This window comes from Manacus candei, unplaced genomic scaffold (assembly GCF_025592945.1).
Source record: "Manacus candei isolate 608988 ecotype Guabito, Panama unplaced genomic scaffold, ASM2559294v1 h1tg000152l, whole genome shotgun sequence".
NCBI lineage: Eukaryota > Metazoa > Chordata > Aves > Passeriformes > Pipridae > Manacus > Manacus candei.
The window spans coordinates 615,028-639,019 of record NW_026138200.1 but is presented as its reverse complement, the minus strand read 5'-3'; the positions used below and the strand labels follow the sequence as shown (position 1 = coordinate 639,019).

Sequence of the window (23,992 nt, the reverse complement as noted above, 5' to 3'; positions counted from 1 at the left end):
CACTGTAGCAATAGATAAGGTGATTCTTTTTATCTTTGAGTACACTTGAGGAGGTCAGAAGGATTTCAGTGCATTTCATTGAACATACTTAGAATCCAGTAAATGAAGAAACAAAAGTAAAGTTTTGCCTCTCCTAGGCAGCACTACGAATAGGTATTTGAAAATATCTTCCTCCTGAAGGAAATTCCTGAAAGGTTTTGATAGTAAGGTCTATAAGCTGCATTTAAGAGAACATACTCTACCAATAACTTCACATATTTCTGAGACATTTAATGATGGTTAAGCCCCTGACAAGAAGGCTTAGAAGCTACAATATGAATATATTGAGGTGAAAAGAAACTGAAAAATACGAAGCATTCTCTAACGGTTTCAGTCTACCATAAACATTAGCACTGCTGAACAGGTATCACACAATGAACATATACCGCAATGCTATTCAATGCTAAGACTTCAGACAAAAGCCAACTGTGTGTCCAGGTGGCCAAGAAGGCCAAAGGCATCCTGGCTTATATTAGCAAGGGCCAGCAATGATTGTCCCCCTGTACTGGGCACTGGTGAGGCTGCACCTTGAACACTGTGTCCAGCTGTGGGCCCTCAGCATGAGAAGGACAGGTACTGTAGTTTGTCCAGAGAAGGGCAATGGAGCTGGGGAAGGGTCTGGAGCACAAGTTCTCTAAGGAGTGGCTGAGGGAGCTGGGGTTGTTTAGTCTGGAGAAAACAGGGGACCTTACCGCTCTCTAAAACTACCTGAAAGGATTTGTAGCCCCCAGAGGATCAGTCTCTTCTCCCAGGTAACAAGCAACAGGACAAGAGGAAATGGCCTCAAGCTGCACCAGGGGAGGTTTAGGTTGGACATCAGGAAGAATTTCTTCACTGAAAGGGTTGTTAAGCATTGGAATGGGTTGCCCAGGGAGTCACCATGGGGTCACCATCCCTGGAGGTATTCAAGAAACAACTGGATGTGATTCTTGGTGGTATTGCTTAGCTGACAGGGTGGTATTCAGCCAGAGGTTGGACCTGATGATCTTGGAGGTCTTTTCCAACCTTAATGGTTCTATGAAAATACCGATTATAAAGAGAGAGTTTTGTCTATTAATGTTGGAGTCAGTCTGGAGTAATTCCTATGGGAGAAGTCTTGGCCATTATATGTCTGAGAACAAAGATGTTACAAGACTTGTTGACAACAGAAGAAATTTTTTTTTAAGGAATACAGAGACAGACAGTTATGACTCGTTTACTGAACCAGTCGAGATTCCAGCATTGAGAAGATCTGTTCTACAAAATGCTGTCAGTGTAGTAAATAATAGGAAGATCTTCAGAAATTATCTTCGGGAATGAACCAAACTTCAGAATATTCTTTTAGAACAGAGAAATATGTAGGGAACTTTTGAGTCTATATTTAGGGTTGAGTGGCAAATCAGGAGAAAAAAAAAATTCTGACTTTCTGTAGTTGATTTTCCACAGTATCATTAAAAGAACTTTGTGCAATTTCTTTTTATATGGCAGGAATATGTACAGCTTGTGAAATAAAAGGAGGTTCTCCACTGATTCAGGAAGGTCATTGTACCATGACTGAACAGTAAATACTAGGAGTCAACCACATAACATCAAATGTAGTCAAGAAGCAGGTAACATCATAGGAAATGAGGCTCTACAGAGAACAAACACAACCATCAACAATATCTCCCTAGTCTTTCAGAAACAGTCTTCCTGACCACCCATGATAATTCTGGGACTGGTTCTCTATATTTCTATTTTTCCATGAATTCCTAGTAGTAGATGGCTCTGAGTATGGAAAAAGTTATATCAAGTGCTGTAGCACCTTGTAAACACCTTTTCTCTGTGACCCTTGACTGATATCAAATCCTATAAAATGCAATCAACTATAAAAAGAATTTCATTGTCATTGACAGTGCCTTAGCCTTCTTTAAAATGTAAAGTTTCAAAACCACTTTTTGTTTGTTTACACCTGGAATGGCTCACTCACTCATTGGGCATCAGTAACTTGGATAGCAAACAAATAAGCTCCTGTCCAGGAGACCTCACATATCACTGACATCTCCACCTTATGGTTTTCGTCTGCACATCTAATCACACCACAGTACTCACATCTTATTTAAGCATTCATGACACTTTCTCTGATCATCTCTAAGCTTCTTCAGGTCACTTGCCTTTCAAAGATGATGCATCAAAGTCACACGACTGATCACACTCTTCATTGTGATCCACATGGTGAAAAAACAACTATTAAGGTTACCAGGAGCTTAGGACTCACACACAGAATTTCAAAAAATCATTAGCTTTCTACTTGTACAATAACAACTTCCAAAGGGTCACAAAAGGCAGTATCTTCATATTCCTTTAATTCCCTTGCAGACAAAGGCTCTCAGATGTTGACAGAAAGTCTTTCACTCATCCCACATCCTCTTTTGCCAGAAGTATCATTCCCTAAGCATGAAAGCTGAAGAAACTGCTAGAGAAGAAATGAAGACTGACGTCTAACACTCAGTTCATAGCAAAGTGAAGAGAAACTTCAGGAACATTCAAGTGCTGCACCTTTTTTAATCCATAGGAGAGTGATCCTCGAGACTCCTGGAACATTATTTAAATGGGTACCAAATTGGTGTATAAACCTGGATACTACATTCCAGACATTTTACTGGAAAAGTCTTTGGAAAGAGAGGCTTTAGGAAATGCTTATGTGTTACATGTTAATTATTAAGATTTCAGATATGAGTAATTGTATTGTCATGGCTGGGCTTCGCGAACGAAGATTAAGGAAGGCTCCAGAGCATATATACTGTATTCACAACGATGTTTGTCTGCTGGAAAAGCTACAAACCTTGTGATGATAGAATCTGAGGAACTCACTACTGTCAACAGATTTTAACAGACTGCAGGTACAATGTGTAAATGGAAGCGTCTCATTTTGGTTTAATTTAATATGATCCTATCTACCAATTTCACATAAATGGAATATTTTTGTGAAAATGGGATCAGACAAGTTCACCCTGGAACTCGGGCTAATCAATCTTGGAACTGGTAATAATCACCATGGGAATTTGTGCCTCTAGCAGACTCAAAAAGGAAAAAACAGTCTCTTCAAAGGCGTGGTAGAGGTCTGCCTAGAGTATAATACATAGTCTGTATGATTTAAGTATATACTAGAAGAATAATCTCTCTGTAAGCATTGAGGTAATAAGGAAGAAGTATTTCAAAATTAATTTGTTAAGAATAGGTATCATCAAATCCAAATAATTTTATCCCATTAAGCAGTAGGTCTTGTGGCTTAAAGAAAACTGAGTGCTGTATCTGGACTTTAGCAAGGTATTTGGTATAGCTTTTCATAATAATTTCACTAAAAAGCTGAGAAGTATAATCTAGACAAAAACTTGCTGTTGCAGTATACCCTACCGTGAAACTTTTCCATACCCTGTCAATTGTTCTTAGTAAAAATGGATGAAGAGAGTATATGGGAACAAGTGCAGCTCTCCAGAGCACTGTCACAACAACAGTAGTTTAAAGTATTTAATTTTAACAACTTCTTATGCAACAGAATTAGAGAATATTTTATTAATCTGAAGATCATTATTGCTTTTGTAGTCTTTGAGAGGCCCATCACTGCTTTTAAAAACAGAATCAAAAGGGTTTTTTTACTAATTTGAGTAACTTTTTGAAACGAAAGAAGTTCAGTGAGAAAAAGCACAAACTTCTTATTCATCTGTGAATTGTGAAAACATGAGAGGAAGACAGATGAGCTCTACAGAAAGGCAGTAGTATGTTTAAAACAACTTGCAATACAAATCTAAGCTATCAGAAAAGAGCAGCTATACTCTCATATACAACAGTAGTGCCACACAAAGTTGCCTCCAGCACTTTTCAGACTACTCATCCTTCTAAGTCTTCAAATAGACTTGTATCTATAACTTGGGACAGTAAAACATCAAGACAAAGTAGACTAATTAGAATTCAGTTAAAAACATCAAAGACAATTAGAAGCTCAGAAATGATGACTTAAGTAAAGGTAACAGAAAGAAACTGAGCTGTTCAATTCATAGATTAGATTAGTGCAAGACATGATAATGATGCTACGAAAAAAAGATGTGAACTGTTTTTCCTTGCCTATTGGAAAGAAGTCAAGAAGTGTTATGCCTAACTGCAACAAAATGATTCATGCTAAGCATTAAGAGAAAAGCTTTCTAGCATTAAGAATTCGAACAGCTTGCATGGCAAAACCGAGGAAACTCCACTACTGACATTTTAAAATATATGGAAGTTACTGGGAGCAATACTGGTACAGCTCAGCCAACATGCATGTAAGAAGATGGCAAGTCCCCAAGTCCTTTCCTGCAGTATTTTCTAAAATCCTAGAATCTTCCTCTGGAAACATTCCTAAGTTTTGCACTAGATATGAAGAAATTATTACTTAATTTGATTATCAGGCAATGTTGACATTCATTTACAAAGGGCATAACTCAATTTAAAATTCAAACTTAAAGGGATAGCATATGAGACAGATAAAGAACATGCATTTGGGAGTTTTTTAGGGACAGACTATATTTGCTTTATAATAGTTTTCAGGGAAGAGTCTCACAAAAAACTCGGCTTTGGCTGTTCTAGCTTAGAATGGCTGTATTCAGAAGCCTCCTTGCATAAAAAAATTCAGACTTAAAGAAAGAAACAGGAATTAATGTTTACTTCAACTGTATCAGAAAAAAATCCTTGAACAAATTTCTTCTGCTTTTCTTTTGAAAGAGAGAGGGTAAGATCTCATTTTTCTTAACAAGTACCTTTGAGAGCACTGAAGTCTACACTACAGATTTGAGAAGATTCATAATTCTTCTTGTTACCATTACACATTCAGAAACCAAGTGTAGTGGAATCTCTCTGGAGAAGCCTTATAAAGTCCTAAGAAAACAAAAGTAATCTTTCCAAATTACTTGGAAAGTAATCAAATGTCCATTAACAATTTCTGGAGGGAATACAATTAATTTCTGGAAAAAAGTAAAAAATCTCATATTTGGGTTGTTGATAGTCCTTACAGATGTTTTCCTAGGTGTTTAGGAAACTGTATGGAAACAGGTCGGTAAATCATATGAACAATCCTCTTTGGAAAGCAATGGACTAAAAACATTGTAGAAGGTTTTCATTACAGAGACCTTTAAAAGTTGTCTCAAAAAAAAAATAAATTAAAAAAAGTAAAATAAAATCTCAGGTTCCAGAGCAGTAGGAAAGTGGAACAAATGGATAAAGGATTCTGATGAGTAATCGATCTTCAGTAATGGAATACATTGCATATTTTATGAGACCAACAAAAGGAAAACACTCCACAATAATTCCACATAAATTAATTTATAGAAATTATTTTTTTTTAAAAGTGGATGTAGCAACAGATGATAGTATGAAAGCAGAGCCATTATGTATTTTGCATAGTTAAAAGTAAAAAATTTACATTAAAAATATGGAACAAAAACCAGCTTAGAACTACTAGATAAAAATTCAGCTGCTCTGGTACCTTTACCGGAGTAAAAGTGAAGCGAAGTGTTCTGTAACAGTGAAGTTTTACTCTGCTAATTAAGTGAATAACCAACCAAAAAACAAATATAAGTCCTGCCATCTCCCAAATATTTGCCTAGGTTGCAAAAAAAGCTTCTTCTTCATTCATATTCTGTCAAACAGACAACTACATTAAGCATGAAGGTAATTCAAGACTCTCTCCAAGTCTCCAGAAGTTCTTGCAACTTCCATGTCAAAAGTACAGAAATGCAGTCTGTACCCATATCTTCAGTAAACGTCTCAAGTTTCTATGTCACATAAGAAAGCTTAGATACTGTAACATCCTTCCTGAGATCTCTCTCTGATTATGACTGGTTATGCTTAGTGCCATTCCTTTTGTCCTCCCGGACAGACCATTAAGTATTTTGCTAATTTTCTTTATCAAAGTTTGTGACCTGCCAACCAAACTTTCAAGGGCTAATGAGAGTAGCAAAAAGCTCAGCATAGATACTTGTTGTTTGTTCATCACTGCAAAATTTATCAGCCTAACTTTCACTACAAATCATAGGCCAAAAATTCACTGTAGGAGATCCCATGTTCTTGATAACACTGTAAGTATTCACACCTCTTCCGTACACTTCTAGAACACTAGATTAGAGGAAATAAGTGCCTGGTAAAATTCTTGCAGCATCAAGAACTGGTTCTCTCAATCAGGGTTCATTAATTTCTTTAAGAAGGCAAAATGGTAACACCATTAGTAGCAGTATTTCAATTGAGTAATTTATCAATGGGAAAAGTAAAGCTAACATACAGGTAAATAAACCAAAAGGCTCCTCTTGCACTTTTTCCATCCCTCTAATGCTGAAACATTACAATCTGAACGGTACAATCAGATTGTCTGCAGAAATAATCTGAAAATGTACCCCTTCAAAACTGGGTTCTAAGGCAGCCAATTGAAACAGCAGCAACTTTAACGCAAAAATAATTCAAGTATTATTCTGACTGGGTGGTAATCATATTTATTTGAGTGGAAGTACCTTAGATTCACAACATTGTTTAACCCATAAGCTTGACACAGAGAGAAAAGTAACCGCATTTAGTCTTTGCCATTTACACAAGTCTTACAACAAATCCTTTTGCACAAGACCTCCTGAAATACTCATGCTGCTGGCATCCTATACACATTCTTCTCACTTGACACTTGAGCCACAGGGTAATTCAGTTAAGAAGGCAACTCAGGAGATCTTTAGTTCATTCTTGTGCTCAAAGGACATTATGCTGGGCTTTATCCAATCTGATCCTTAAAACCTCCAAAGGCAGAAAATTCACAGATTCTCCGGGCAACCTTTTCTACTGCTTGACTGTCCTGATAGTGAAAAAGCTTTTCCTAAGACCTAGTTAGATCTCCCATTTAAAAGTTTGAGTCTGTTGTATCTCATCCTTCCTCCACACACTGAAAAACCTGACTCAAGTATTCCTGAGAATCTCCCCACAGGCATGGGAAGCTGTCCTAAGGTCCACCCTTGCCAAAGATGTCTATTATCCAACTGCATAAAACCTTCATCTTCTTTGTAATCTCCCTCATCCCCTGCTCTCCCTGTCAGGGTTAAAGAGAAGAAAGCATTGTTTCATCTTTCAACTACTGCCAAGTAAACATAGAAGCACTGAAAAAGAAAATTAGCAAGGATACTTCCAAACCCCTACCTTGACAAGTGGATTTTGGCATAAAGAATAACTTTGAAGAGATTTTTTCCTCTTCCCCCTCAAATGACATACAGTTCATCCTATTCCTTCTCCACAGCTAAGGTTTTCAGGCTTCATTTATGCTATGTGTATTGAGTTCATTGAACTACTTTTATTTTCATGTTTTTAAAATTTCATGATTGTAATTCAAACAAGTGTTGCATATTAAAACACTCTTGAGCTGGTTAAGAGTTCAATACTCGTAATGCTGCCTTTAAAATATTTCTTATGCAGAGCAAGTGAAACCATTCATATAAAGCATTTAATCCATCCTCATATTGGAAAGGATTTTAAATCCTTCTGTCCTCCGTGAATTTGAGCGTTAGTTTGAAGGATGATTAGTTAATTTTTAGACCATCAGAAATTTCTTCTGGCTCAGGGCCCAAAATAATTTTGCATTCAAAACACAATGACATAGCCTTTAGTATAATTTGAAAACAGAACTCAGGAGAAAAAACTAAATACCTCTTTACAATCTCTGTTCTTTGAAAATGTGAAAAAGAAATGGAGATATATAGGACTTCTAGACTACCTTTAAGGGTTCCATCACCTCCAGCTGGAGAGCAGACTGACTGTGGTGACCTCAAGGAAAAAGACGCAGCATTCCTTATTGAAGGATCGCCATCCTAAAGTGACAATGACAAAAAATTAACATTATGAACATGAGCATCTGTTACAAACTGAAACTAGTACATGTACTGAAAAAATGGATTGGGCAAAACAGCATACAAGAAATATAAGCAAAATAATTCTTTACATTCAAATCTTTGAAATTTTGACTGATATCAGACTACTATAAAAGCAATACTCCATAGCACAATCAGCCTTAAAACGAACCTATAACCAGAATATGCACCCACAAATAAATCTTTGCACATGTCTTCTAACTAGATAAGCACTTTGGTTTACTTAAGATTCCATTTAGAACTTTTTGTTGCAAGACTCATAGTAAAGAGCTGAAGAGCAGATACATGACCTCTGTACAATACCACTTGAAAGAAACTGAGTATAAAATGGAGATTTTTAAAACAAACTCATCACTTTTTCAGTTAACTTAGCCTTAAAACTTACCTAGAAAGCCATCTTACTTTTATGGTTCAACAAATTAGTATTAGATAAGCCTACACAAAATATTAATACTATACGAATTAATTTACATCCTCCAGCCTACAAACCTCAGGACTGAACAAAATCTCTAGCATTCCCACTATAGCACCTGAAATAGTCTTGTATAAAACACAACTGGAGAAACTTTAGCTTGTTTTTGTCTGTCTTAAGAGTTAAATAGGAAATAACTCAATGGCAATACGAAGCACTTCCCCAACCTGCTCCAATTCAAGTAATAATTTCTGACAAACCTGTTCATAGTGTAATACTAATTGCAAAGTAATGATGTCCATGCTCTACTTTTAGCAACGTAAACATGTCTGTTTTACCATCACACCATTCTAAAATCAAATATGGACATGGACCTCACTATTCCAATTTCCATTCAGAATTTTACATGGGTTTTTCCAAAGCTTTCACGGAGCCCTCTGCTGGTCATGAGTATTCTCATTCTCAGTGCCTTAAATACATTTCAACTATAGAACAGTATTTCCCATTTTAAGCACTGGTTTTTATACATCATCTACAGGAATTTTTTGGGAAAGAACAAGCTAACAACACCTAAATCTATTAATAGACTACTTCTATAATTATAAACAAATCGCAAAAAGTGCATTCTTTCAAAGAGTACAGTCATACAAAGGAAGAAAGTCTTCGAAGGAAGTTCCAATGTTATTCAGTGTTTCCTAATTAAACTGGTGATTTCAGCAGCTAAGATACTAATGTGGCCCTTGTTGAGGTATCTGGATATAGGCAGTTTTTTCACATAACCTTTTCTCTTACAGATCTGAATTGTCTGTCTGATAAATACTTTTTATCCTTTTGACCAATCTCAACCCAATTAATAGAACGTTAGAAGGTTCAACTGCAATTGTTGCATTTTTACGTGTCTGAATGAAAAAAAACCAGCAGCCAGTAGTAAGTTAGAAAGCTAAATCAGTATTTCAAGGAGACAGAAGCCTGCAGAGATGAGCAACTACACACTCCCTCAGATAATGGCCAAACAGCCAATGTACATGTGGGCATCCACAGACTGGACCATGACCAGGCTATACCTTGTGAAGGTGTAGTTGACACTGTTCACAGAATAGGAAAGAGTTTGAAATTTATGGAATAAAAAGGATTACACCTCAAAGAACATAGATCCATGAGAAATCAGATTCCATCTGTTTTACCATCCATGGGCACTTAAAATTATATTAGAATTCTTTTTCTTTCCTATCACAGCACAATAAACCTAAAACTTACAATGTGGCATTAATTACACTTATTTTTGCAACAGTGCTTGCAAAAAGACTTGTTGCCTCATATGACGAAATTCTCACGGGCAAAGAAATCTAATATTCAGATCCTGCACAATAAAATGAACTGAATATTAAATTTATATGATATTATTTTAAGTCAAACTGAATTAATATTCCATTGAGTTACTCACTTTTCTCCTACACTGAAATTATGGAACTGATTTCTTTTTTCAAACTGACTTTTCTTTGACTTGTAATAAATCTCAAAAAAACCCTCCAACGTATTGAAAAATAAGCCTAGTAACTTCTTAGCAGGTATGTTTTATTAGGACGGGACAGGTTCTTTAACTATGATTGTCAAGGACACAGGTAAAACCAACTTTTACTAAATTAACTAAACAGACTAACTAAGTACATGACCTTTTGGGTACAGATGCCATTCCTACCATAGCTGACAAATTTTCAGAAATGTGTATTTACAGACTCCTAATTTGGAGCTTCACCAAATGATGAATTATATTTTAGGAATGCTCTGAAGTTTATAAAAAAATTGTCCTTAAATTGAATGTATGTTTAGTGAGTCTTCAAGGGTACACTTACTAATTTTACAGACTCATACATTGAAAATACACAATGTTCTGTAACTATTAACTTTTTTAAAGCATCAAAGTACTAAAACAAATAAAAGCAATTAAAGCTTCTAAGTTTTATGAGTCTTATAATCCTCATTCACAGAGATCTTCTCCAAAGAAGAAAAGGCTGCAACATTATGATGCATCATCATCATCTTATTATTAATACATCAACGCAAAACTTTAATCCAAACTCTTCAAACTGTTTTCTGCATGATAGCTTCTAATATCAGCTTTTAAAGGTGTAATTACAAATAAAACACATGTAGCACATATGCACCACTATAAAAGTGCACAAAAGGATAAAAGTGCAAGTTTAAAATATTTACTACTCTTTATGTTTAGTATTTCTCTAATTAGAGCAATCAATGAGGGTATACTTTGTTTTCATAGTCTGTCCATTTTGAAAGAGTTTCACATCTAAGTTTTCATGAATTAGGATGTGGTTGCATTGCTTGGACCACAAAATTAGGGATGAATATTTTTAAATATTTAGTTATAAAAATTATTAAATTAATCATCCTAATATGAAAGCTTTCCAAAAACACCTGTCTTAATTGTTAACTATGTTCTGTTAACTGTCTTAACAAAACCAAGATCTTTTGATAATGCCCCTTTAACACAGTTGGAGGGATATATGTACATTTAATGCCAAGAATAGCTTCCTACTATGAAGAATGTGCATTAATGAAGTAGACAGAAAAACATCTGATGACTTGTGTTTATGAGAGATGCTTTCATTACAACACTCTCTTGTTTAGGATACTGCTTCTTAGCAAATATTTTTTAATCAACATAATTGTTACATTTAAGAGAAAAGCAAGATGAATAATAAAACTAATAACTCTTTTGGAGCTCTACACCAAAAAAAAAAGGGATAAGGATTTAAGGAGTCTGGTATTAATAGCACACTTTTTCTTCCACAAGCTAGTTTAGAAAGCTAAGACTTGCCCACACACACGATCACAAAAAAAAGGTCTGCTTCCTGCTTCTTGCCAGGCTTAGATAAAAAAAAAAATTCAGTGCTCTCCATTTATGATCTTTTAAGAGACTGTGTGCCAAACGTGCAAAGAAGAATCTCAACAAGCTTCATCCAATGGATGAGATGCTTATGAAGAAGAAAATCAGTAGTTCAAAAGAAAAAGTGTGAGAAAAATGTGGTCCTTTTTTCCTTTAGATTCAAAATTTCAGAAGAAATTTCTTCCACACAAAACAAAGTCACTAAGAGAAAGCATCTTCCAAAGAAACCAGGCCATAAAAGCATGTAAGAGAACACTAAGAAAAAATCTCCACAGAATTCTTGCCCTTGACAACACTATTACATTATCCAACAGATTAGTCAAATTGACAGTTGCACTGTTCTCTAGAAAGATAAATTAACTATACACCTATTTAGAACCTAGTATTGTTTGCCTTAAGATACTGTTACAGTATTTAGAGACACTCTAGCATATCTTTAAAATTAGATCACATATGAGATTATGCAAAGATTTTTTATTTCCTAATTTCATCAGAATAAATGTAACAAACAGTTTCAAAGGAAACAGAGATCCAGAAAAAATTAAATCTCACATATAAAAGTTGCATGGCTGAGTGTACACTTCTGAAACTGAAATATATCTTCAGTGGTGTTATACATCAACAATGTCATAAAATATCTGACTTCTAAGTCAGCTATACAGGTACTTGCTTTATCAAAGTAAATATTTGCTTTATCATAATAAACTGATTTAAGTAACATACATCACTACTTAGTCTGTGCACCATCTGTAGGTAGTCTTCATTTGAGCCATGTCTAGAATTATCAGCATGATGATTAGCTGAATTTCCAGACAACTGGCTTGAAACTTTATTTTCATGGAGATTCCTCATCCCAGCTGTGACAATGGGACTGGATACAGAAGCTAAAATACAAAAAAATATAAGTAACTATACTGGCACATTCACACACCTGTTAACTCCTTAAAAGTTTCAGAGACAACACCCTAACAGTGGATATTAATAAATTGGATGCAAGAGGTCTTGAATCTGAACAAGAATCCAACGTTTTGATTGAATCCTTTTGCCACAAATACCTTGACCAAAAATAGATATCTAAGATTGTTCAAGAGGGTTTAATCTCTAAATTCCATATAGAGATTAGCCAAGTTTCTCTCCACATCTATTCTAATTACAGTCAGGATCTTCCCTGCTGATTACAGAAAACTTTCTTTACTTCTATATAATTTGCATTCACTGCCTTGTAACTTCCAAGGTATTCGTGAGACATACAATATTACATATAGAACAGCTATATATATTCTAAGCCCAATGCTAAACTTAAAGAAAAAATTATTTAAAAGAATCCAATGAGAATTCTACTTACCAATCAAAAAATGCCCTAGATACTTTAGCACTGTTCATGTGTTCAAGACTGTTTTTAGAAAAGGGAAGAACAAAGAAATCTATTCGTTCTGAAGGTCATCTTTGCCAATTACTGCATGCCTTGAGCATAATTCCACCCAATTTAGAGTTAATCTGGTAGACACTAAAAAGGGTTGGTAAGGCTAAATAAGCTGCCAGCAAAACTTACATTACATTGGTAAAAGTGAGGTTTTCACTAGTACCGACAAGTGATGCTCACAACTAACAAATATAAGCTTTTGGTTCGTTTTCACTTTTTCTATTGTCATGTGTATATGACAACCATGCAAAATGAGTGTAAATAAGGGAGCATTGCAACATGAATATGTGTTTTAACTGTTCTTCTTCACTTTTATTTATTTGCTATTTAAACAAAGTATATACTACCGCTCTTTACAGCCAGGAAAGCAAAGCCTAAATATACCTGCCTCAAAGATTTGCATTAAGCATGTGACTCCTTCAAAGGAGTTAGAAAGCCATGAAATGTACTCATGAAAGCAAAGGTGACATGAGACAGCAGAATAAAACAAACATCAGAGACTTACCTTGCTGCATCTGAGGATGTGGTGTGTAACTTGGAGGGTGTGAATACGGCATGTATCCCGCAGGGCTTTGAGGAGCATATGGACTAGGCACTGGACTGTTCTGTTGTGCCAAAAATCTGTTACCAGAGCTTGTCTGTGGTGGCACAAACCGGCTAAAAATAAAACAAAATTTTATAAACCCAAGTTTTTAAAAGTTGGAAAAGCAAATTTAGACAAACTTATTTATTTTGGAATATTACACATTCAGAACATTTAATAAAATTTCTTTAAGATAGAAAAACCTAACATAATGGAGAACCTCCTCCAAAAGCAGTATTTAAACTATTGATACCTTTTCAACCGCCATTATTGCTTAATAAGTCAGAATAGAATAAAAAGAATACACAAGACTTCCTCCTAAATGACACAAATATGTATTAAAATTAGATCTGCAATTTCCAAAAGTTAGGCCTAGAAGTCTGAATGAAAGTGAAAGCAAAAGTTTTAATCAACAATCAGATCACTAGGATTACCAAGGAGCCATCTACTCTAAATATCACTTTCCAGTAAAATGTCAAATAACTTCATTTAACAGAACTACACTCCAAGAATCAAGAACGTGACAGGTAGGATCTGACCCAAAGTCTGCTGAATACAACTTTCTCTTTCACTGGCTTTATCTTAGACTCATTCTACAGATAGGAAGCCACAAAAATAACCTTGACTTGTGACAATAATACATGCACATTATTACTTACATTCTTATATGAGCTTTTCAAAATAGAAATAACCAAATAAATACATCAGAAAGTACATTACACACTTTCACAACCCTCAGTTGCAGATAGCAACCCTGTTATGGTAAGATTCCATAGAAAGAAACAACAAAGTACTTAACACAAGGATTTTGCAAGGATTTCAAGAATATTTTGTACTACTTATTGCAATATTCCCAAATCAAAAAACCTTCTTCAATGTCCCTTTTAGATACAAAAGTTAAAATGTGTACTGGTTGTTGTGAAGATACAGAACGTTTAATTCACCAAACAGTTACTTGAAGTGAAATCTAAAATCAGTTTATTTTAATAATGACATCTAATAGCTGAAAATGAAACTTGTTAAAGTCCAGTACCTGGGTTGAAACTACATGCAGAACTCTCTCCTCTAGTCCAGAGTACTTTACTATATTAATAAAGGCCTAGATTATAGGTACATGATACTTGCTAACACTCAAAAACTTAAAATGGAACCAGAAATTTGACAAGGGTGCTGCTGAAAGACTGACTACCACCAGGTCTATCTTTCTCCAAGAGGCCTTTCATGTAACTGTTATAGCAACACTCTACGCTTTTATAAGTCTTCATTCCCACTATCCTGCTAAACTGGTACTGGAATGCTGGAACACATCAGCCTATTCTCTCCTATCCTCCTGCCACCAGCCTCAGCCTCTGACATGGGCAGAAAACAACCAGAGGGTGGCAGGAGGCAGAGGGACTTCTTAGGTCAGAAAGAAAGTTTGCCAAAACTACAGGATGGAGAGAGAGAGAAGAATCATGACGAATCCTTAGAATACAATAATTCACCGACAGAAATATGTTTCTTTGCCATCTGAAGAAACTTACCCTGCTGTCAGACAAATGCAAAGTTCACCTTCAACTCACATTTTTGCAACAAGAATTGACTGTCAGAGTAGGACGACTTTGAAGGTCGTTGACCCTCCCACCCCACATAAAAGCAAGGATTACCTGGAAGGGCTATGTGAGATAGTGGTTTGTTGATAATTGGAAGATGCAGGACTACCACGCATGGAATTCTGAGACATATTAAACTGCGACATCATCATCCCTATTAAAGAGAAGACAGCAGCATTACTTTACACACATTTCCTTTTCAATCAGTGAGGTCTCTCATTTCAGAAACTATTACATTCAATGAGATGATAAGCTTTAATGAGATTATAAATTTTACAGACATTAAGATCATCTACCCACAACTGTTAGAAAATATTAGAAATTACATGTACGATGTCCATTTTACATCATGACATAAAAAAGTGTTTCCTAAAGCTGTGTTACAAAACATTAACAGTAGCTCCTTCTACTATTCCTTAGAGCTTTCCAAACTGAAACGTACTAGTAAATAGAAACATTTTAAAACAGGACATATATTCTGCACTGCAGGATGTCATGTATGGTGCACACTGGAAGATTCACAAGACAGAACACCACCTTATCTTCAATTATTGGAGCAAGTATAGCAATCAATCATCCTAGGCTGAGTGCTGCAAGATACTCTCACTGCTCCTGTAATGTCTAGTGGTCTCTTTCTACCAGGAGAAAAAAGCTTTCTATTCCACCTCCACTACACTTGTAAGAAATGCTATCAAAGAAGGTGCTGAAATATTTCAATTGCAAAGCAGAACCAACATCCCAACTGGAAGCTCCCACGGTCTGTAAATACTCACAGTCATGCTTTGGAAGCTCAGGTGTTGAACCAGCTGGCAAACCACATGTACCAATGCTCTTGAAACAATTTAAGAGGCATTTGGACTATGCCCTTAATTTGCTTGAACTTTTAATCAGCCTTGAAGTGGTCAGGTAGCTGGATTAGATCATAGTAGGTCCCTTTCAACTGAAATACTCTATTCTATTCTGTTCTGATTCACATCATTACTAAGGAGAATTTAAGGAATCTATTTTTTCCTCTCTTTGATACAGGTATAAAGAATACTCTAACAACTGCACAATACTTAAAGTGATAGTGAAACACAAAAACTAAATTAATTTTAAATTATTTTAGTGACAGAATTTAATGTCTTGCATCTAAAAAAGTGTCAGAATTCACAAGCAAACAGTAGCAAGTGATCTGCAGCCATAGGTAAAAGCTCTTTAGCAGTACAGGTATTTTAAACCAAAGGTTAGACAGAAGACTGACAAAGTCCCCAGTCCAGAGGTTATCAATCCCACAGTTGGTATTACTGATTTCAATGATCGCAATATTTACACAAGTAAAACTAGTTTCAGAAACCTTCCCTATCACCCTCTTTTCTCCTTCACTTTCCCCAGCAGAGATGTGATAATCCCACAGAAAAGAAGTCAAAGTGCTGCATACCAAGTGCTCAAGCCCAACAAAACTAGTCCTGAACAGGAGTGAAACATGCTGTGCTTAAAAAAGTTAAGATACTTCCCTACTTCAATGCACAGCACATTTCATTTTCCTGAGTAACAGATGGGGACTTCTGAAGTCCTACAAAATTTGCTTAAATGGATACTGGTTACCTTGCACAGGGGCAAGTGAAGATGAAACTCCATTCCTAACAGAAAGCTGACAGAGTATCCATATGAGCAGGAACTATACAGACAAAGTTTCAATTTTGTGCTTAAAGCACAGAGTGCTCTTTTTAAATGCTTTAAAAATACATCTATTTATGTTCTGCTTCCTAAACTTAAAACAGATTGAAATTAGTCTGAAATTAATCACTAGCACTATAATATCCTCTTGCACATTTTTCACATTGTTGTTATATCACTAAGCAGCAGATTTATGGCTCCACTGTGCATTTCTGCACTTGAAATATTTAAGACCTTCCTTAAATGCAACCTTAATTCTGCATGTTGGTAATATTCAGGTTTGAGAAAACATCATCCTATCAGTAACATTACTAGAATGAAATTCCTTACATATACTCCCAGTTCTACCACAATTTTTTTTTTCTTGGAAAAAAGTGATATGTAAAAATCCATTGTAGCATTCTTACCAATATGACAAAGAATGTACTTCATAAAAACACAGCTTAAGGTCACATAAAAATTCTTGTACAACTAAACTGTATTACAGCATCATGCACATTTAAGCTGGGACAGCTCACCAAGAGATGATTTTTCAGTCAAATATTCACTCTTATTGAAAGTGTATGTGAGCAAAGTTTTTTCCTTTCACAGGACAAGTTCATTTGAATTCTTGTACAAACAAAAAAAATTACTGAAGTCATTGTTTACGGAAAGATGCATAAGATTTTAATCTCCCCAAATTCACAAGTTCTGATAAATAGCTTGAAGTGAATATTCAGTCCTTTCTGAACCTTACATGATGCTATGAATACTGTTACTGCAATAAGCTATTTTAGCTGATCTTCCAACACATCTGCTGAAAGACAAAGCCAAACTGTTGAGAGGCAAAAGAGAAAAAAGTAATATGAAAACTGAAATTAAACGGTATCCCAATTTTAAATAAATAATTACAAATAAATCCACTTCCCTGAAATCTATGAGACAGAAGTTGCAAGAAGGCAACCAGAATGTCATCTGATGAAAAAAGGTTAAAATAAAATTAACATTTTGCTCTTGTACAAAGTTAGGCCTGACAACGATGGTGATGTGACTCAGTATGTTCAGACAACCTGGCAATAAAACATGGTCTCAAAAATCTCAGCTGTATGAAGACGGTTTTGACAATGGGATTATTATCAAAAGACAGGGAATAAGTGTTCCAATACTGCTGTTGTGTTACCTGAAACTGAATATGCCAGTGATGGGGAGGAAGGGGAAGCGAAGGGTGTCTGCTTAGGACACTTCCTTCTTACACTAATTGATCATAACTAAAAACAATTCTCGTTCTAAACTTGCTCTCTCCCTCATGTTCGCTATCCAGCAGTATATATCAGTACAGCTCAGAAGAGAATTAGCTGTCAAACAATAAAATCTGTAGAGCATCACAAACCACTAAGATGAGGAATGGCAGGGAGGAGCTGTTAAGTATGGTTCGTTCAACCTTATTCCTTACTCCAGAACTATTAAGAACTATAATCATTCAGATTTTCAGTAAGACCAAGGCATATTTTCCTGACTTCAATTATTTACTAAGACAAATATATGAACCTGGTCATAAAAAAATCAAATAAAATTGTTTTAAAATAAAATCTAACCACTTATCCTAGAGATTAAACTTTGAGGAGAAATGAAACATTTTTAGAAAAATACCTGGTATTCAGAAAAATACCATTCTTATTCTAATTCAATTGCTCTTATAAGATGTTAAGGTATATAGCTTCATATCAATATCAAATACAAGGCAAGGCATAAATACAACAGCTGTGCCCCATATATATTTGTGGTTTGTATCAGTCCCCTAAACCTACAGAACAACATAAAATGCAATCAATAAACAATCAAAAATCCTTACCGCTTTGTACCCCGTATCTGTTTTGCATGCTTTTCTCCCTGAAAACATTAGGATTCCTTGCCAGGATAGCCTGCAGCAAGACTGGTATATCTCCCTCTGGATCATCACTGCCAAGGTTATCTTTCAACTCTCTGGAATTGTGGAAGTAAGCAAATAAAGAGGCAAATGCATTTTCAAATTATAAGAAACTATGAGTCAAGTAAAAAAAAAAACAAAAACAAAGAAACCAAAAAAAAAACCAAAACCAAAATGAAAGAAGACAATTTACTGTTAAAATATAGGAAAAATCAAGTCTGCAAAGCACTGCTTCCTGTCTTTATTTTTTATTTCTCTCTAAGGAATGGCAGAGGAAATATTCCTACTGGTCCTCATAGTTATTTTCTGTTACTAAGCACTCACATATTTGTAGCTGTCCGTTTCAGACTACTATGAGAAATTTCTTAGGCCCACTTTTATATCAGATCTTCTTCATAAAAGAACACTTCAGCACAACATCAAGAATGTATTATTTTAGGAGTAAAAATAAAGATATACATGAACGTATAATATTCTGGTTTAACCCAATGCTTTGAAAATCTTTTATTTTGAAAAGAGGAAATCAGTGCATCTTTGAGATCACAGGATTCCCTCTGAACCACAAAAAAATGTAATGGATTTTCTGTAAATGCATCTGTGCTTTCATTTATTGTTTGCTTTGAGGACTTTTAAAATATACCTCCATTGGATCAAAACAATTTATTAGAACATGTAGGAAAAGGACGGGTTGTCAACACAAAGCAGTTCAAAGGACATCAGAGAAAAATAAAAATAAAAATAAAAAAAAAAACAAAAAGAGAATACATTAGTGTACTTGACAGCTAAATTCTTAAAATATTTAAGTTCAATACCTGATCAGAATTGACACAGGTTTCCTTTCAGGTATGTAAATCGTCTATGCGCATTATTAACTATGTTGAACACAAATTAGTATTGCACAATCACACCATGAAATCTGCACTCCTAACTTTCAAGAAGGGAATAAGTATCAGATCTATAAAATAACCCCCACAGTTACATGTAAGGGCTGCAGGATAGTTATTAACATTCTGTCTGACTGAAATATTTGACTCTTACACTGCAAGCCTAATGAAAAAACTTCAAATTCTAACTTTCAGATTCTCACAAACATGCTTCTCAATCCAGTTAATTTTGATTTCAAGGAATAAGGACAGTGGTCTGATATAGAAGTTCAAAACACATACATGTGATCTGTTGACACCTGATTGAGACTGTGGACAAGCTGTGAAACCAGATTTTCATCCCTGCAAGCCAGAAGGCAGTTCACCTCTTCAGCTATCCGTCCATTGAAAAGCAAGCTTTTTGTTGTTGTAGCAGGTAAAGGTGATGGAAGAGGCAGCTGGTTCAAAACTGTTATCAGAAAACAGGAAGAACTTCAGAATCATTTCATGAAACACAAACATACAACCACGGAAAGAGAACCTGACAACTACATTTAAAACACAGGGAAAATGTCTAGATTTTTTTTATCACAAACACACACACGCAGTCACATCCCCCTCACACAGAACCCCTACCCTATCACCCCACACCCACATCTCCACTTGACTCTTTAAATATTCCAAAATATTAACCTATTTAATATATTATGGTAGCTTTCTCTGGGAGCCAAAAGCACTGATAAAGAAAAGAAATGCAAAATTCTTCTAGCTGTGCGCAGTACTGTAAGTGCACTGAGGATATACTTCCAGTTTTCTGCTCTGATCTTAATATTTAATTAGTGTTCCCACTTTATAAGGTCTGAGAAAATAAAGAAAAACCCACCAAAACCACCGAACAACCCAACAATCAATTAAAATCACTAACTAAATTCTTAGTTTAATATTTTCTTGTAGTATTTATTCTTATGTTAGTTATCTTCTCAAGAAAGGTTGGTACTGTTGGTTGGTATGTTCACTGAAATGTCAATTCAGCCAGTAAACTTATTCACAAATCTCAGTAGAAAGATTCAATGACAACACTATTTCAATGACATTATAAGCACACTGTACTTTCACAGGTATTCTTAAGTCCTCATACATAACAAGTGTACCATAAAAGAAGCCTTGACCACATGATTGGTAGAGCTACACAGTCCAGAAGAGGGTAAGCCAGAAGAGACCAAAAACCTAGCTACATAGAAAAGTCACTTTCATGTGTCCAGGAAAACAAGTTGACTAACTTCCAGTTAGCAGGCTGATCACATCTCTGAGATCAACGTTTTAATTGAACCACTAGAAATAACTTCAGGGGAAAAATATACAAATAGAAGTGTATAATATATTAAATAGCTAACTTTCATTACTTGCATCAGATTACCTTGAACATGCCTGAAACTTAGAAAATTAGCACAATCAGCAAAACATATTGATTAAAACAGTAAATTTAGCTAGGTAGCTAGCTAGGCTACTCTACTGCCTCTAGGCATCATGTCCTCCCTGTTTTTAGGGCAACTGGTCTTGTCCATTCCAGTTCAGTGTTTAAATAAACTCCTGCACCAGAGTCTGATCAGGGACTTCTGCCAGTTAAGTAATCTTACCTGCAAATGCTTAATGCTGGAAAACTGCCCACAGCCAGAAACTTACTATTTGCATCCTGATGGCTGTTATTAGACATACATAATATAATACATACATAAACATCTAAATACATATGCAGGATCTTCCACTTTACTTCCGAATCCCAGAAGGACACGGAGAGCGCTTTTTCCTCCAATACATCTGCCATTTCTACTGTAGGCAACTAATATCAATTGCTGGGTATATACTTCCAGTGCCTCTTGGAAAGTCTCCAATTTTCAGCAGTGTAACAATAAAAATAAGAACTTGGAAGAAGCACCTGGGTCACTGAGTCCAATTATCCTCAGACAGAAAACTGAGATATAAATTCTTTCTTACACTTTATATACTCGATATAACAAGATATATCTTTGTCACAACTGCTCTTATTGCAATGGTTGTCCTAGGACCTCACTATAGTTATAATAAATCTCCTCTTATTTCTCACCAGAAATTTATTTTTGGTCACATTATAACCATTTGGGTTTATGTCTGTATCAGCTTTTAATGTAAATAGTTCTTTTCCTTTGCTTGCATTTTGTCTTCCTGACGTATTTAAGTCAGCAAACACACTTCACGTGCCCCTTTGGTAGGCTGAATAGCTAAGAAAGAAGACTCATAGGTTCAGCTGCTTATCTCTGTTCTAGCAGCCATTCTTTGCATCTATTAACTAAAGCAACTTTTTTTGTACCTTGTTCAAAACTAAGGAACTAGGTTTCGTGTATATTCAGCATATTCCACAAGTCTCTTTGTTACCTGCATATCAGTTCAATCCTGTGTATCTCTCTTTTCAGGGAAGATGACAGGATGCATGTTTTAGAGAAACACTTTATTATTTATATATTTTTCTTTATTTGTATCTTCTTTCTTTGTGTGGTACACAGATATGTTACTGAATGATATTCCAAACAAATAATGAATTCCTATATTTTTTCAGGGTTCCTTAAGGGTTTTTTAAACCTACATTTCGTTTTGTGTTCAAATTAGCATGTTTTATATGGACAGATTTTTAAAATTCAAGCAATAACAAAACTAACATTTTAATGCGAAGTCTGATATTAAACAGATTTAAATCTAGGAATTTTTAAAATAAAAATCTTTTCAGTATTTTGAAAATTCCGGTATTTACCAAAGAGGTAGAAAACAGAATAGAAGAGACGAGAAAAAGAAGAGTACTTACGGTCTGTAAGACTAGCAATCCCTGCAAGAGTAGTGATGGGAACATGAGGCATATCCCCATTCATCCTGAAGTTCTGGGATAGTAGTGCCTACACAGATATTTTAGTTCAGGTGCCAGCTATCATTACTTCCCATCTCCCAAGCACTAAAAACAAAAACAAACAAAAAGAACAAATTAAATCTCTCAGTTTACTTTTTTAGAATTTCAAATTCATTAACATAAATGAAACAGATCATACTACTCTTAGCTGCATACTAATTAAATTATTTCCAGAGTGGGTAGAGGAGTGTAGATTTTAAATAACAAGTGGCATTTAGCAACCAAAAGGCAAGCTGGTCTCAGAAGCAGAGCCCTTCACCAAAAAAAGATGTAGGATAAGGCAAATAAAAAAAAAAAAAAAGAATTTGCTCAGGTTATACCAGCTCAAAACTTCTGTTAATTCACACTGCAATGGACAGAACTTAATGCATAACCAGTTTAAGTAATTAGTTGTTACATTCACTTCACAGTTTTGCAGAAGGTGGTACTTTCATAAAGAGACAACCAAGAAAAAAGAAGTAATTTACAAATGCAAAAATCAAATGCAAACAAACAGACAAATACAAAATCTTGGTACATTATAGAAGTAGCAGCTATTTCAAAATTGATCTGAAAATATCTCTTTAATATATAAGTCTGTCTGGTCAAACTACTACCAGAAATTCTATAGACCCCTCTGGGGAAAAAAAAAAAAGTTTAGCCACCACTAAAATAGCTCCTTTATTTCCTGTAAAACAGCACATTTTATATTCAACTGCAGAAAAAAGAATTTGTTCACTTGATTTTCACTAACTACAAAGATCCCAGCTGTAAGGAAGTCCACACCGATAAAAAAACCAAAACTGCAAGTACCAAACATCTAAAACTTACAAATATCACACATTACAATCTCCTATTATATAATGAAATGAACACAGTTTTTCTGAAGACATAAAGGGATTTCATATATATGTGGTTACCTATTGTAGACAGGTATCCGTATTAACAGTTTTGGAAATAGTAAAAGGGGTTCTTATGTATTTCTCTTATCTCCTGAAGATGCTGAAATCATGATTTACCTACGCTTACTTTACAAGCCTACATTTTTGAGAATTCCATATAAAATACTTGGAAACCAAGAGATTCCTGTCATGTTCTTAGTATTTTTTATCTCATTCTTTCTTATGCCACACTAATGTCAATATATAGGACACCACTGCTTATAAACACATATAGACTCCAAGACAAGGAAACAAAATGTTATGTCTTTTTCCTGCTCAAATTTTTCACAAACCACTGAAATTAACCTTTCAAAGTGTCCCTATTAACACAGAATTTTGAAAAAAATAGCAACACTGAGGTTAAATAGAACTGACGATGAGTTGACTTCCTTTGCTCACCTGCCACAGTCTCAGTCTCAAATAAATTACATTTTTTTAAAGTTAAAAATATACTACAATACAGATACAGTGATCTAGTAAATAAGGAAACTGCTATGATAGATATCCTATGTGGGTTGCTCTGTTCAGGTTTTTTTTAATCCAGGAGAAAACATCTCTCAAATACTCAGAGCAGTTTCAAGTACTACTCGATACTCAAGGGTATTTTACCCAGAATGAATAGAAATATACACAGAATTTCAGTGGTTTCCTAGTTCCATAAATAAGCAGTTCTTGAGAGAAAAAAAACCATACTCCAAAAGAGTCCCACAATGAGTCTGCAACAGCAAAGCCATGGGAGCTAACACTTTAAGAATCTGAGTTTTCAGTGAAAGGCTAGAAACTAAAGAACACCTTTCACACATAATTTATATTTGTCATAAAAATATCATGTCTGATGATCTCTCCTGACTGAAAGTGCATTAAAGCTA

The 23,992-nt window shown here is 35.1% G+C and overlaps 1 protein-coding gene across 5 annotated transcripts in view; it reads right to left on the bottom strand.

Annotated features, from left to right (window-relative positions):
• NIPBL (NIPBL cohesin loading factor) overlaps nt 1-23,992 on the bottom strand; it is a 154,668-nt gene that overhangs the window by 70,656 nt on the left and 60,020 nt on the right. For all 5 annotated transcript variants that reach the window (XM_051772307.1, XM_051772306.1, XM_051772313.1 and 2 more), the window contains exons 2-8: nt 22,105-22,248; nt 19,572-19,737; nt 18,331-18,461; nt 14,895-14,994; nt 13,171-13,322; nt 11,966-12,126; nt 7,772-7,865 (exon numbers count right to left, since the gene is read on the bottom strand). In XM_051772307.1, coding sequence (XP_051628267.1) covers nt 7,772-7,865; nt 11,966-12,126; nt 13,171-13,322; nt 14,895-14,994; nt 18,331-18,461; nt 19,572-19,737; nt 22,105-22,168 — 868 coding nt within the window. In that variant the 5' untranslated portion in view covers nt 22,169-22,248. The remainder of the gene's footprint in view (nt 1-7,771; nt 7,866-11,965; nt 12,127-13,170; nt 13,323-14,894; nt 14,995-18,330; nt 18,462-19,571; nt 19,738-22,104; nt 22,249-23,992) is intronic.